The sequence below is a fragment of the Canis aureus genome, chromosome 7 (genome assembly GCF_053574225.1).
Source record: "Canis aureus isolate CA01 chromosome 7, VMU_Caureus_v.1.0, whole genome shotgun sequence".
Classification (NCBI taxonomy): domain Eukaryota; kingdom Metazoa; phylum Chordata; class Mammalia; order Carnivora; family Canidae; genus Canis; species Canis aureus.
The window spans coordinates 36,911,393-36,928,473 of NC_135617.1; the positions used below are offsets into that span (position 1 = coordinate 36,911,393).

At 36.6% G+C, this 17,081-nt stretch overlaps 1 protein-coding gene across 6 annotated transcripts in view; it reads left to right on the top strand.

Moving 5' to 3' along the window:
• Positions 1-17,081, top strand: part of SLC17A5 (solute carrier family 17 member 5) — a 43,547-nt gene that overhangs the window by 15,442 nt on the left and 11,024 nt on the right. For 3 of the 6 annotated variants that reach the window (XM_077903371.1, XM_077903377.1, XM_077903372.1), the window contains 5 exons: positions 983-1,101; positions 2,231-2,389; positions 5,986-6,118; positions 7,895-8,042; positions 14,474-14,564. In XM_077903371.1, the coding sequence (XP_077759497.1) occupies positions 983-1,101; positions 2,231-2,389; positions 5,986-6,118; positions 7,895-8,042; positions 14,474-14,564 (650 nt within the window). The remainder of the gene's footprint in view (positions 1-982; positions 1,102-2,230; positions 2,390-5,985; positions 6,119-7,894; positions 8,043-14,473; positions 14,565-17,081) is intronic. The other 3 variants (XM_077903374.1, XM_077903375.1, XM_077903376.1) reach the window with 2 other exon arrangements.

The window sequence follows — 17,081 nt, forward strand, 5'->3', positions numbered from 1 at the left end:
AATAGTCTAATAATTGGTTAAATATATATATTCCAACTAACTGAAGTTACCAACCCCTAAACCACAAAATTCCAAAATACTTACTGATAATCCGTTTTTTAACTTTTTTTGGGTAAAATGATCTAGTTGAGTTATGATGTGATGTTAATTTTGGAATACTTCTCAATAGAAACTGCTGTTGAATCCAAGACTTTAATGCTATACTCACTATCAAAAATTACAGGGTTGGTTATTATAAAAATTTTTATTTTGAAAAGATTTTTTTCTCAAGAAAAAAGAAAAGCCCTCACTTGGTAGCTTTAATCTTTTTCTCTTTTTATCCAGTCCCAGGGTCTTTCATTTCTCAATCTCATAAGCAGGATGATACATGTTTCTAATAAATTAGATTGCCACATAGACATTTCATCCAGAAATACATCTGTAATCTAAACAAAAAATAATGGGAATCCCTGGGTGGCTCAGCAGTTTAGTGCCTGCCTTCGGTCCAGAGAGTGATTGATTCTGGAGTCCCAGGATCAAGTTCCAGGATCGAGTCCCAGGATCAAGTCCCACATCGGGTTCCCTGCATTGCATGGAGCCTGCTTCTCCCTCTGCCTCTGTCTCTGCCTTTCTCTCTCTCCTTCTTTGTCTCTCATGAATAAATAAATAAAATATTTTTTAAAAATAAACCAAAAACAGATATCTGTGGAAATAATAGATTGTGGGGATTTATTTTTTTAAAATATTTGTCTGGTAAAAAAAAAATATTTGTCTGGTAGACTCTGATAGAAAGAGTCATGTAGTTAAAGTTGTTCTATTCAAAACTTACAGGAAATAATACAGATAGCAAGTATCCTATTAGGAAAGTATGAGTGGAACTTGAAATCAACACTAAGCTGAAACCAATTTTACACTGAGTTTATAATTACATAATTTTTTCAAGACATGTAAAAATTGTTGTTGGTGCATTCTAATTTTATTTAATTTATTTTTCTATTTTAAGGTATAGTTGGCATCATTTGGTTTATTTTATGGATCTTTTTAGTTAGTGAAACTCCAGAGACTCACAAGACAATCTCCCGCCAGGAAAAAGAATATATTCTTTCATCATTAAAAAATCAGGTATGGACTTTGGCACATTTTTAAAGCAATTTCAGAATTTTTTTTTTCCTACAGAATTGAAATACCAGTTTTTTAAACAGATATCTCTATTTTGTATGCTCTGGGCAAAGCAGAGAGCAAGCAAATGAAATAAATGAAGTATTGATTTGTTTAATCTGAGAAATTCAACCCTTATGTCAACCTCTGAATTTGATTATAAAACTATTCTCTATTTTATTTTATATATGGAGAATTTAATAGTGCAGGTGAATTCTGACATTCATAAGTAATGTTTAGGGTTGGCATTATAGCTGTAAGATTACATTTCTATTTTTTCTTTTAACCCAAATCATGGACTCTTCTATTGCTGTTTAAGATTTTGAAAGAGTTGGTTTAAAACTCTGGAATTTATGGGGGCACTGGGTGACTCAGTTGGTTAAGTATCCAGCTTTGATTTCAGCCCAGATCATGATCTCAGGGTCATGAGATCCAGTCCTGCACTGGGCTCTGTGCTCAGCAGGGAGTCTTCTTCTCTTCTTCTCTTCTCTTTCTCTCCTTCTTCCATTGCTTGTGTTCTTTCTCTCTCTCTCTCTCTTAAGTAAATAAATAAGTCTTTACAAAAAAATCTCTGGAATTTACTAATCAAGGCTGATAATGTGTTCTAGATTTTCTTTTATTTAAATGTTCTTTTTTTTAAAGATTTTATCTACTTATTCATCAGAGACACACAGAGAGAGACAGAGACATATAGGCAGAAGGAGAAGTAGGCTCCCTGTGGGGAGCCCATTGGAGGACTCTATTACAGGACCCCAGGATCATGACCTGAGCCAAAGACAGGCATCCAACCTCTGAGCCACCCAGGCATCCCGCATTTTATTTTACTTAAAGATTTCATGTATTTATTTGAGAAAGGGTGAAAGAGAGAGAGCACAAGATGGGGAGGGAAAGAAGGGCAGCAAACTGCACCCCCCCCCCCCCAGTGGGGAGCCCAATACAGGGCTTCATCCTGGTACTCCAGGATCATGACCTGAGCCAAAAGCAAGACACTTAACCCACTGATCCACCCAGGCTCCCCTCTGGATGGAGTTTCTGCTGAGCAGGTTTAGGTATAAACACAGCATATACTAATTGTGCCTGTTATCTTTTTCAGCTTTCATCACAGAAGTCAGTGCCATGGATACCCATGCTAAAATCACTGCCGCTTTGGGCTATTGTAGTAGCACATTTTTCTTACAACTGGACTTTTTACACTTTATTGACGTTATTGCCTACTTACATGAAGGAGATCCTAAGGTTCAATGTTCAAGAGGTAAGAAAAAATGATCATCTCCTTTTTATTTTTTTTAAAGATTTTATTTATTTATTCATGAGAGACACAGAGAGAGGCAGAGACACAGGCAGAGGGAGAAGCAGGCTCCATGCAGGGAGCCCGATGTGGGACTCGATCCCAAGACTCCAGGATCACGCCCTGGGCCGAAGGCAGGCGCTAAACCGCTGAGCCACCCAGGGATCCCCTCATCTCCTTTTTATATGAAGAGTACGTTTCTAAACTACACACAAAATTTGTTTTTATCTGTTAAAATTAATTTATTTTGGATCTTCCATTTTCCATTCATTTACCGAATTCTAGAGACTGCTCTTTTTGCCTCACAGTTTTTCCTCCTTTTTTTTTTCAGTGTATACTTGATTCAAGGTATCTTTTGGCTGGCATCCCCCTTAACCATAAAGGTCTTAGTAGTCCCCAGTAACATGCCAGGATGGCAGATGATGATATTCACTTCTCAAAGGGCTGGTTGCAGGACAATGCTGGCAGATGAGAGGGGGCTGTGCAGAGGACATGCTCTGCAGCATTATTTAGACACTGGCAGAGCTACCATTGCAGAGCTGCATGAGAAAGGCCTTCCTGAAACTGCCACTTCTTTTGAACCCACAGAATTGAGTCAGTTTCTATCACAATATCTGTGCTGATGGTTTTTGTCTTTAAAGAGATTGAGGAAAAGTGTGAGGTGAAAGAGGCAGTTTGTAAGGAAAATTAGTGGGGTTTTTGCCTTCAAAATAAAAGATCAAAGACCTAAATGTAAAGCTAAAACTATAAAACACTTAGAAGGTAGACATCACTGTGACCTTGGCAACAGTTTCTTATATATAACGCCAAAAGCATAAGTGACTAAAGAAAAAATACATAAATTAGATCTTATCAAAATTAAAAACTTATGTGCCTCAAAGGATGCTATCAAGAATGAAAATACACACACACACACACACACACACACACAGGAATGAAAATCCACTAAATGGGAGAAAATTTTGCAAATCAGAACCAGAATCATTTATCTTGCATTTTTATACAAAAAGATGTTTTCTGGGGATCCCTGGGTGGTGCAGCGGTTTGGCGCCTGCCTTTGGCCCAGGGCGTGATCCTGGAGACCCGGGATCGAATCCCACGTTGGGCTCCCGGTGCATGGAGCCTGCTTCTCCCTCTGCCTATGTCTCTGCCTCTCTCTCTCTCTCTCTGTGACTATCATAAATAAATAAAAATTTTTAAAAAAATGTTTTCTTTGAAAATTCCAAGAAATGTGAATGAAATGTAAAAGTAATTCTCTAGTTGTATAGAAGCCTCTTTTGAAAATGAATTCCTTTTTGACTTTTGTCCCAAATAAAGCTTGCTTGGCATATGATCTCATTAATTTAAAATTTTTTACATTTTTTTAAAGATTTTATTTATTTATTCATGAGAGACACAGAGACATAGGCAGAGGGAGAAGCAGGCTCCGTGCAGGAAGCCCGATGCGGGACTCGATCCCAGGACTCAATCCCGGGACTCCGGAATCATGCCTTGAGCCAAAGGCAGACATTCAACTGCTCTGCTCTACCACCCAGGTGTCCCCCATTAACTTAAAATTTTAAAGCTCTTGATCCTTTGTTATAACTTTGCTTTTTTCATAGAGGTTTAACTTCATTAATTATCCTCACTTTTCTTTTTTCCTAATTTTTCCCAATTCCAGTGTCCCTGTTTCTTATAGCTCAGTGAGAGTTGGGGCAAAATCCATTTTGGATATTAATATTTTAGGATCAATTTTTAAAATAAATGAGTACAAGAAATCATATCCTTGAACAGAAAACTTAACAACTGTGGAAGATGCCCACGGTTATGTGAATTTTGAAGATTTATAGTAGTTTGCAGAAGGTAGTTTTAGGTTGTTAGGAGAGTTTTTAACATTTGAACTTTAAGTGAAGAAATTCAATAACTGATGAATTACCAGTCTTATCGCAGCAGAGAACAAGACGAAGATCAGAAAATTCATTTCTCTATTTGCTTGGGTTTATTTGTGTGTAGGGTTCTGCCACAAATAATGATAGAAATGATCCTGCTCTGTAGAAATCTAAATAGAATAAAATTTAAAGAAGAAATTACTCAGTTTACTACAAGAAAGAAACAAAAATCTTAGCTACAGAAGTAGAACTGGAAGCATACAGCATCTGAATATAGAGGACCACAAACTATGATGAAAAAAACCAAACCTTTTCTTAAGCGTACTTAAATTTAAAATAGCAATAGATTTTTTTGGTTTGTACCATTCGTGATGCTTAATTGGAATTATTACCAGATTTAAATATCACTGATAAAATATCTTTCTACCTTTTTTGTAAAACACTACATTAATTGTAAATACTAAAAGGTGTCCCCATTTTTCTCAAACTATAAAAACATTTGTTCTTATCAGACTTAGGCCATTTAATTTTGGCACCCCAGGTTTATGCTGGGGAAAAATGAATAGAGGAAAGAAATTTCTTTTCTTTCCCTGCTATGTTTTCTTCATTTTACAGAATTTGTGATTTCCTAAAAAACCAAATGTCAAATCATTTTGTACAAAGCAAATAGCAGGGATCCCTGGGTGGCGCAGCGGTTTGGCGCCTGCCTTTGGCCCAGGGCGCGATCCTGGAGACCCGGGATCGAATCCCACATCAGGCTCCCGGTGCAGGGAGCCTGCTTCTCCCTCTGCCTGTGTCTCTGCCTCTCTCTCTCTCTCTGTGACTATCATAAATAAATAAAAAAATTAAAAAAAAAATAATTCTTGCAAAAAAAAACTACTTTAAAAAAAAAAAAAAAAACCAAAGCAAATAGCACATTTCCATGATAAATTCTGTTTCATATCTCCCGCTGCTTTTATTTTTTTAGGTGGCAACTTAAAGGAAAAAAAAGAGGGAAAAATAGAGGTCTATCACCTCATTTACCTTTGTCCTCTGCTCAGAGCAATGTGGTAGTGCACTGGACAACTGACCTAGATGGTGTGCTTTAGAATAATCCATTAAACTATACATTTGACTTAGGTGGTTTTCTGTATCTATATATTATTTTATAATAAAAATATTTGTATAAAATTTTATATATATCACTATTTTACATAATAATTTATAAATATATTTTAATATTTTCTATCTTTCTATTTATATAAATATCTATATTTATATGAAACATAAATTATATCATTTAAAATATAAATAATATGAAGTTTAAAATATAATGATTTATGTATGAATAGAAATATTTGTAGTAATTTTACATATTATAATTTTGTATATAACTTAAGATATAAGTATATAACATATGTAATATACAATATGTGTTGTGTAAATGTAAATATAAATAAAGAAGTAAAAATTGACCAAAAACTGTTCCATAGGGAGAATCTATAGCTAATAGAGTTGTCTTCTTTTACTGAACCTGCACCCCAAGTCCCAAAATAACATGTAATATTACCTTGAGTAGACTGGACTGTGTAAATATCAACAGTATATTGCTATGAATTTCCTTTTTGAGTGGTGGTGGATGGGTGGAAGTAGATGTTGTTTTGGTTCTTTCTCTCCCCCATAATTAATTCTCTATCTTCTTATTCCTCCCAGAATGGGCTTCTATCTGCACTGCCTTACTTTGGCTGTTGGTTATGTATGATCTTGTCTGGTCAAGCTGCTGACAATTTAAGGGCAAAATGGAATTTTTCAACAATATGTGTCCGAAGAGTTTTTAGCCTAATAGGTAAGTGAAGTGAACCGGGGTTTGTTTTGGTTTAAAGTATTTACTGTAAAAAAATATATATATATTTACTGTGTATATAGTGCTAGGCAAAACAAAAATGATATTAGTCATTTATTTTGTTCACATATTAAAACACTATATTTTAATGCATGTAGTGCATTTCTGTACAAGATGATTTGTTCTTTATGAACCATGCATTTGAGGGTTAATATTAATAATGTCCTATTATCACCACCATAGTCTTATAACTATAAAAATATGGCTTGCTTTGCTAAATATCATTTCCAGAATTTTATAAATCACTGTTTTCCACTCTAAGTTTGCAGTGAAAATAATATATTTAAGGGGTGCCTGGGGGGCTCAGTCGGTTAAACATTTGCCTTTGGCTCAGGTCATGATCCTAGGGTCCTAGGATAGACCCCTGCATCTGCTGTTTCTCCCTCTCCCTCTCTGCTTGCCCTGCTTGTGCTCTCTCTCTCTCAGCCAAATAAATAAAATCTTTAATTAATAATAATAATATATTTAAGCCTGCATCCCTTTTCTAAGTGGGTACATTTTCAACTTCAAAAACAGTTACTGATATCATTACATTAAATGAGGAGCTATAAATCAAAGAACTCAAAGGAACCATAAATAATCATGTTTCAGACTGCTTTCATAAAGGTAAATTTTAAAACTATCTAGGACAATTATTTCATTTTTCTTTAAAGATCTTAAGTAAGTATAGACCCTAGAAGTCACTGATGGCTATACTTAGGAAATTATATTGTAACAGGGCCCTATTCAGGATGATCCTACAAACACCTGCTGTGCAGCTGCTGCTGGCCGATGCTGTCCTGTTCTATTGCTATTACCTCAACTCTCAAGAAATTTTCCACACCTGCAAATGAAACAGACCCCTTTAGATTCGATCCAATCTTCTCTTTTTTGGCTTCCTGTTCACCTGCTCCGTCCAATATGGTAGCCACTATCCATGTATGGCTTTTTGCACTTAATTGAAACTTAAAAATAAGTTCTTCAGCTGCGGTATATACAACATTTCCATCATCACAGAGAGTTATTGGATAGCACTTCTGTAGAACAGAGAAAAAATGGCAACCCACTCATGAAGTCCTTTACTGTTACTTGCATTTTGTGCTTCACCGCCTGTAATAAAATATGTATATTGTTATCAGTTGCTAAAACTGAGATGAATTGTTTTCTAATTTTATTCAATAGAGTTTATTTAATCTTCTTTGGTTATATGAATTTTACATTATTTTTTTAAAGATTTTATTTATTCATGAGAGACACACACAGAGAGAAGCAGAGAGACATAGAGGGAAAAGCAGGCTCCATGCAGGGAGCGCGATGTGGGACTCAATCCCTGAACCCCAGGATCACGCTCTGAGCCAAAAGCAGAGCTCAAACACTGAGCCGTCCAGGCATCCTGGTTATATGAATTTTAAATCTCATTCTGTATCAACTACTGATTCTCTCTGGAACTGTATTTTTCAGTCATTCTCTTCTTGCTCTTTGTAGAACTTTGGCTGAGTCTTGGTCACAAGAATATTTAATAATATTGCATAATGATATTTTCCTTCTACTTTTAGATTAGTTGCATTATGTGTTTTCCAGCAGTTTTTGTTTTGTCATGAAAATGAGTCTTCTATGCAGTACAGTGTTTCTACAGTAGGTGGCAGTAATATCAAATCTCAGATTTATACTTTATTAAGGTAGCCCAACCAAACAGTAACACTGGGGCTTCTTTTTCTGTTCATAACTTTTTAACTCCAGGAATGATTGGACCTGCTGTATTCCTGGTAGCCGCTGGATTTATAGGTTGTGACTATTCATTGGCCGTTGTGTTCTTAACCATATCCACAACACTGGGAGGCTTTTGCTCTTCTGGATTTAGCATCAACCATCTGGATATTGCTCCTTCGTGAGTACTAATATAAAGATTGGCTATGATTGACTTTAAATGCATTGCTTTAAATTGTGACAAAATATATGTAACATGAAATATGCCATTTTAACCATTTTTAAGACACATTAAATTTTAGATATTTGTGAATACATCTAGAAAATAGTAGTTATAGGCAGTTTGATTTATGGATCTGGAACTCAGAAGAGCATTCTGATTGTAAATGAAAATTAGGGAATAATAATAATACACATTTTGGGGACACCTGGATGGCTCAGTTATTTAAGCGTCTGCTTTTGGCTCAGGTCATGATCTCAGGGTCCTGGAATCAAACCCTGTGTCCAGGTCCCTGCTCCGTGGGGAGTCTGCCTCTCCCTCTGCCCCTAACCCCCACTCATTCTCTCTCTCTCTCTCTCTCTCTCAAATAAATAAAATCTTTTTTTAAAAATCCACATTTTGAAGTTTTTAAAGATAAGGATTGCCTTGAGAGAGAGTGACAAGCAATCCCAGAACTGGGTCTTGGCAAACACTTAGCACCCAGAATGAGGGGAATAACCAAAACAGGAAACTAAAAAGGTGCAACAAAAGAAATAGAAGGAAAACTCAAGAATCTGATATCAAGGAAGTGAAGATTATCCAATCTCCAATTCAAAAATAGGTTCTGGAAAAGAGATAAAAATTTAGGAATCATCAACATATGAGTAGTGGAATTGGCCATGGAATTGGATAAAATTACTCAGAAAACAATGATGAAATGGGAATTCATCAAGAGAAGAATGTGATGCAAGTATAATTGAAAAGAAGCAGCACAAAAAGGAAAATAAGTAGAGATTGGGATCCCCAAAGGGAGAGATTGAATAACAATGTCAGATGCCACAGAGAAGTCATGTAAAGCAAGAATGAAAATGTTCCTCTCCAGATGGAAAAGTTCATTAAACATCTTGGTAAAAATGCTTCCGTAGAACAAGAAGGATGATAGGCTGCAGTGACTTAAAGAATGAATGGAAAGATAAGGAAGTGAAGATTGGTGACATAAAGCAGGGATTTCAAAAGTGTGATCCTTAGCCCGTCCACATCAAAATCATCAGGAGCACTTGTTAAAAATAAAGCAGAACAACTGGTCACATGGCTGGGGAAGGAATCTGTATTTTGTTGCTCCTTCAAGTTGTTTTCACAGATATTAAAATTTGAGAACCACTGCCAATAAACATCGATTTCAAAACTATAGACTATGAAGAGAGAAGAAGAAAAAGGTAAAGATGGACACATAGTGATGGAAGATGGTTTGGGGCTTTTTTTTAAGGCAAAAGAGACCCAGGTTGTTAATATACTGAGAAAAGTCCAATAAACAAGGGAAGGGTATAAGCTGAAAGAAAAGGGGATCCCTGGGTGGCTCAGCAGTTTGGTGCCTGCCTTCGGCCCAGGGCATGATCCTGGAGTCCCGGGATCGAGTCCCACATCAGGTTCCCTGCACGAAGCCTGCTTCTCCCTCTGCCTGTGTCTCTGCCTCTCTCTCATGAATAAATAAATAAAATCTTAAAAAAAAAAAAAAGCTGAAAGAAAAAAGTGACAATTACTGATTGGTAGAGGTCACAAAGGAATGAGATTCAGAGCCCATATGGAGGGATTGGTTTTCAAATGAGAAGAAATGGAAGGTAGTGAAGTGGGTTCAGTTAAAGAAAAGTTTTGAAGTGAGTGAGATGAGAACTTGAGAACTGTAGTGGTTCATAATATATCCACAAATTCTTCAACTCTTCTCCCTTTGGAAGATGGAGCCTATTTCCCCCTTCCCTTGAGTGTGGGCTGGATTTAATTGACTTGTTTCTAATGAATATGGCAAAAGTAATGATATCTGACTAGGTCATAAAAGGCATCACAGCAGCTTCCTTGCTGTCTGTCTCAGATGACTCAACTGCCATGTAGGGAGGACACCTAGCAGCCTGGTGGCAAGGCCCACATGGAGGGAGCTGAGACCACTGTCAGCAGCCACACAAGTGAGCTTAGAAGCGAGGAGTCTTCTTCTTCTCCCCGTCTCCCTACTCATGCTTGCTCACTCCTGTGCTTTCTCTCTCTGAAGGAAGGAAGGAAATAAATAAATAAATAAATAAATAAATAAATAAATAAATATCCTTCTTAGAATTTAAAAAGAATTTTAAAAACCTAAGTAGATACAAGAAGTAAAAATTGTAAGGAACATAAAATTGGCTCACTAGCCAGCTAGCCAGAAAGAAGGTTTAATGGAGCTGAAATGTAGTTCAGGATTCATCAGATGCCTTCAGTCCTTCAGAAGCCCTGGAATCTAGCAAAAGCTTCTGGGAAGGGAAAAAAACAAATATACATGGTACCTGCCTCATAAGATTGTTGTGAGGATTAAATAGAACACTCATACAAAAAAAAAAAAAAAAAGAACACACGTACACTTGCATATATACTTAGCTGATAATGTAATGCCTTTGCACATAATGCAATAAAGTATTTTTTTCTGGCAACTTTGAGCCAGGTGCCATGACCAGGGTTATTAATGAATCCAAGTAAAATATTAAAGGGATGATTGATGAGCTCTTAGAAAAGAAAATACTGATTACTAAGGAGCAACCATTGGATCACTAGCAGCCAAAATAGCAAAGTGGTTTAATTTCTCAACATTTTTAGCCTTGTTCATAGAGGGAACACTGTATATTTGGCATATCAGGATTTCAACTAGATCTCCTATGATAATCCTTTTAGATAAGATAAAAAAGACGAATTGGATGTATAATTAGATGGATGTATAATTACTAAATTTCAGTGTCCTAGCATGTTGATTAATGGATCTAGTCATTTAACAAACACTGCCAGGCACTGTACCAAATGTTGAAGACACATGAAAGTAACATGGCCCCTGATTAGCATCTGTACAAGCTTCTGGTGGCTTGGAGGGGTTATAAGGTCATGTCCTGAAGCATATACTTGGATGATGTACAGGTAGGATCCTGGAACTGAGCTTCAAGCATCAGCTGAGTGGTTGAGCTTCACATCCTAAAGGCTCTGTTCTAGCCATAGTATTTTGTAAGTCATGAGTCAAAAAAGACATTTATTAGGGGATCCCTGGGTGGCGCAGCGGTTTGGCGCCTGCCTTTGGCCCAGGGCGCGATCCTGGAGACCCAGGATCAAATCCCACGTTGGGCTCCTGGTGCATGGAGCCTGCTTCTCCCTCTGCCTATGTCTCTGCCTCTCTCTCTCTGTGTGTGTGACTATCATAAATAAATAAAAATTTTAAAAAAGACATTTATCTAGATATGGCATGAAACTAAACAGTTTAATAACATAAATGATACCAAAAAATAATTTTAGAAGTTGGGAGAATGGTAAGTACACGTATGCACCAGATTTGTGATTGCAATTACCATATGCATGTATGTGAACAACTTTTCACAGTAACTTTTAAAAGTATATAGCTGTGGAGGATCCCTGGGTGGCTCAGCGGTTTGGCGCCTGCCTTTGGCCCAGGGTGCTATCCTGGAGTCCCAGGATCGAGTCCCACGTCAGGTTCCCGACATGGAGCCTGCTTCTCCCACCTCCTGTGTCTCTGCCTCTCTCTCTCTGTCTATCATAAATAAATAAATAAATAAATAAATAAATAAATAAATAAATAAATAAATAAACTTTTTAAAAAAGTATATAGCTGTGCAAATGTAAGGTAAGCTCATCAAAGTGAAAATTATTTCCCTCCCTTATATTTTGATTTACCCTTTCAGATGAGCTTTCAGCTTTTATTATCCAGCTAAAATTTCTTGGTTCAAAGGATACTAGTTGTTTCTAGTTCTCGGTGTTTTGTTTACCTGGGAGATTACATATCTTATGACCATGTGGTTGTTCAGTTGCTTTTTGTTTGGTAACAACTGAGTGCCGGTACACTGGGTAACGCCCTGATAGTCAGAACAAGAACATTTGAGGACCACAGACTTTTAAGCATTCAGCACTGGAGCTTATGGGGAAAAAATAAGCTCAAGAAAACTGGTATTTCCTACAGATTGAGTTCAATGATAGCTATATTATTAATAAGGAAGCATTATAGATGATAACCTTGTAATATTAAATACTGATTTGGAATTATCAGACAAATTGGGTAACATTTTACAGTCTTTCTTCATTTTATAGTATGGAGATACCAATCCCTACCTCATGGAGTAGATTTTACTATTAAAATGGGATATATATGAAATACTTAGAGCCATGCTGACATAAGGTTTTTCAGTAAACAATCAGGATTCCTGTTAACATTATAGATGTGTTCATGGTATTTTCTAAGCCTTTTCTTCTCTAGATTAAACTAGAGAGTTTCTGTGGATAATTGTGTTGCCCTAATACAGGGGAATTGGAGAGATTTTTAACTATTAATCCCACAGCATTCTACTACTCCACTGGCACAACATGCAGACTGACTGTACAACATGTTTTTTTCCAAGCAGTCATCCATCTCTCATGGCCCTTCCTGGCCAGTGTAATATAAATACTTGAATGAATTTCTCGGTGCTGACATTTAGGATTTCACAGCATTCATCTGCACTTAATATCTGTCACTTAAAAGGCCTGGCAACATTGCATTGATTCCTCCTACTGCCAAGGTGTTAATGGTTTAAAAAAAAAAAAAAAAAAAAAAAAAAGGTTCTGCCAAGCTTGGCTAATTTAAGATAAACTCCCTAAAGGGTATAAGGCAAAAAGACCTGTGCCATATTCTTTTGTTATTATATCCAATATGAATGAGTTTTGAACATAAAAATTTGTGATGTTTATAGATCATTGAATTAGGTTCAGCAGGATGTTTTATTTAGGCACTGTATTAGTAAACTCAGGCTGCACTCAAAATGCCATAGACTGGGTAGCTTAAGAAAATAGTTTATTTTCTCACAGTTCTGGAAGCTGAAAGTCTGAGATCAGGGTATCAGCATGGTCAGGTACTGGTGATAGTTATTTTCCTTATTTACAGACAGCCTCCTTCTCCCTGTGTCCTCACATAGCCTTTCTTTGGTAAATATAGAAATAGAGCCATTTCTCTCTTTCCCTCTCCTTATAAAGCCACCAGTCCTATTGGGTTAAGACCCTACACTTATTTAACCTTAATTACCTCCTTAAAGCTGTATTTCCAAAAGCAGTCACAGTGAGGGTTAGGGCTTCAACATATGAATTTTGGGAGGACATAGTTCAGTCCACATTAGGCACTTGTCCATATCCAAAATAGGGAGAGAAACTTCAGATTAGTCATCTGCAACCATGATAATGAGGATCCTAAATACTAATAGAAATAGTAATATCCCACAATATGACTGTATGGACTAATAAATATCAAGCTTTTTAAATTTGGACCAGAATTTTATTTTATTTTATGATAATACTGATAATTTTGTGAAAATTAAAAGTTTTTGGGACAGCTGGGTGGCTCAGTCAGTTAAGCCTCCAACTCTTGATTCTGGCTCAGGTCATAAGGGTCATGAGATCAAACCCCAAGGTAGGCTCTATGCTAGGTGTGGAGTCTGCTTAAGACCAGCTCTCTCTCTTGCTACTCCACCCTCCACCCTACCCACCCACCACCCCCTCACTGCTTACACTCGCTCACTCTCTCTCAAAAAAAGTTCCAATTGGACTTTATATATACCTAGATGATTTTTATGAAAAATAAATTATATGTGCCATTTACTTAACCAATTTTTAACTGCATCACTACCTTAAAATTTTCTTGCTAAAAATATCAGAGCTAAATCTAATGCACCCTTTGTGCATTTTTTGGTTACACACACACACACATACACACGCACACACAATGTATACCAAACTCATCTACTTTTGAGAAGTGTGTGAGGAGTTAGCTATAAGCACATACATAAGTAGAACATATAAGTTGTGAAATGGTTATGTTCAGTATTATCTCATTTGCATAATAATATTAGAAATATATACATATAAACAAAAATAGGATATTTACCAAAGTGTTAATCTTGATTATTTCTATATGGGAGGACTATGGGTAATTTTATTTTCTTTTTTTTTAATTTTTGGTAATTTTATTTTCTTCTTAGTTTTTTTGTTTGTTTTTTAGTTTTCAACAATGAAAAAGATTTTCTAATCAGGAAATAAATCCTTTTTTTTTTTTTTTTTTTTTTACTGAAAAACTGTAAGATACACCAAACTTCCTATCTAATACAGTCATATATGAAAATCAATCTCAACACTTTCTAAATCACTGTAAAAAGGATTTTCATTTCAGAGGCTATGTTCCCCTATATAATGATAGAATGCTAATTAATGAAATGGAAATTTTTCACTAGCTAAATCTAATCTATCTTAGTAAGACATTTCATTTAGACATGAAATGTCATACAGAGTATTCTAGAAGTAGTATAGCTGTCTGTTGAAAGAAGCTACTTAAATGTGTAACACAATCATAAACGTCTATGAAAATGTTTCTGCAGGTATGCTGGTATCCTCCTGGGCATCACAAATACATTTGCCACTATTCCAGGAATGGTTGGGCCTGTCATTGCTAAAAGTCTGACCCCTGATGTAAGTAGATAATTTGCTTATGAATTGCAAAGGTCTATGCAGTTCACTTGAACTTGCACATCTATGTCAAAATTTAATATATTTTAATTAAGAGTAAAATTCTGAATGTTTATACTTATGCAATTCTTTATATCAACAAAAAACTAAATGCCATAATGGACAGGAAGGTATATTTTCAAAGAACACTCTTTGGTTTTTAGACAGAACAATAGAACTCAGTTCGGTGAAGTTCCATGTCATAGCTGACACCACACAAGTACTTAAAAGTGGTGCTATTATACAAGAGAAATAATTTATGTATTTGATTTCAACAAAGACAAACTGGCGATGTAAAGCTATTCAAGAATTAGATCCACAAAGGTGAGGTATCAGGAAATCATATGGCAAAGAATACAGAACAGGGGAAATGATCAACACTGAGAGGAGCAGAAGACTTGTAAAGACATGGTAGATGTCTTCACATATTGAAGGGCAACTACATGAAAGATGGTGACTTATCTTGGCAGTTCCATGAAGAGAAATAATGAGAACATAATGGGAAATTTTTCTGTTTCAAGCTGTCTACTATATGGAATGGGCTGCTTTATGAGTTAGTGAGCCCTGAAATAGTCAAACATTCTAGGGCATATCATGAGTGATTATTAATATGCCAGATACTGAGGATCCAAAGGCAAAATAACAAGCTTCTACACTCAAGAAACTCATCATTTAGAGATTGCATGTGATCAAATAAAGTCCAGTATGATGAATGCTGCAGAAAATAATGTCTGCAGAGTGCTGTGGGCACAGGGGAGGGAACACACAATTTGTGGGGAAGGATCCCTGGAGGAGTGAGCAGGGTGTGGGAAGGGCACTGAACCTCCAAAATACCATGTGCCTAGGGTTGGTTCTGCCTCAAGCTGGAAGGTGGCATGGTGCCACATCAGTAAGCAGAGACTCAGTACTGTCAAAGTTGCCCACAATGTGTAGGAAATAATAAATAACCTCCAACTCCAATTTCTACTGTTTAAAAAAATCTAAAGCTTGGTGAAATATATTTTTCAAGAAGCTGACTTAAACCTCTAAAAGAGACTTAATTTTCTTTTTGTCTCTGTGATCAAATTAACACCATCTAATCCTTAGGATTTCAGGATACGCTTACAAACTTTCTTATTACCAAATATACTGATTTCAGGCATATGTGTTCACCACAGTGAATGTTCTATTTCCTCTCTGTTCCCATCGTTTTTTTTTTTTTGAGATTTATTTATTTAAAAGAGAGATTGTGCACACAGGGGGAGGGGGAGAGGGAAACAAGCAAACTCCACACTGAGCAGGGAGCCTGACCAGGGCCTCGATCTCAGGGGATCGTGACCTAAGCTGAAGTCAAGAGTCGGATGCTTAACTGACTCAGCCACCGAGGCGCCCCTGCTCCCATTTTTTCTAATTCCTTACTTGAACAACCCCATGTCTTCTTGTTACTGTTTTCTCTCACTTAATAGAAAGGGATGTTGGGAAAGTTGTGTGTTGTTTTTTGTTTTCCCTAAAATTCTGTGTCTCAACATGGTCACATCAGAAATGTTTAACCCTATCTTTGTGAAGTGTTGTGGCCACATAGTAACCTAAGTCAATGTACTACCATGTATTAATTTCACTCATTATGGATAATTGTATTATTTCTGCAAGGGATATCTGGATTCCTCAGAGTCTTGAATGTTTGTCAAGTGGGAACTGAACTGGATTTTGGATTTGCTATCATAGCATTTGTTTAATGTTATTAAAAGACTATTATTTTTTAAATTGAAAAATGGGCACCTGAGTGGCTGAGTCAGCTGAGCATCAGACTCTTGATTTAGGCTCAAGTCATGATCTCCGGGGTAATGAGATAGAACCCTACATCTGGCTCTGCACTCAGTGTGGGGTCTGCTTGTGACTCTCCCCTCTGCCTCTGCCCCTACCGCTGCTCACACATGCACACACATTCTCTCTCTCAAATTAATTAAATCTTAAAAAAAAAAAAAAAAGGAAAAGCACATATTTGTCTTTACAATTTTAACTGCTGACAATTAAAAATTACTTCACTGCCTCAAAAACTTTGTGGAATGAGCCTAATACAAGTAAGTAATATTGTTAGCTTGTCTAAATAGTTACTAAAATTTAAGATGGATTTCTAAGATTTTTTTTTCACCAGAATACATGCATCTCAGATAAGCATAACATAACAACAGAGTGCTTCCTTTCCCCATGATTTTCCTTTTTCCCTATGTGAATGACCTCATGCTAGCCTCCTAGTGCCTTTCCTTTTTCTTCCTCATTACCAATTCCCCTGCTTGTTTTTCTTTTCTAAATGCTGCAAATGTAGCATTCTAGTTAAATTGACATTGCAAAATGGGCAGCCCCGGTGGCGCAGCGGTTTAGCGCCACCTGCAGCCCGGGCGTGATCCTGGGGACCCAAGATCGAGTCTTGCGTCGGGCTCCCAGCATGGAACCTGCTTGTCCCTCTGCCTGTGTGTGTGTGTGTGTGTCTCAATAAATAAA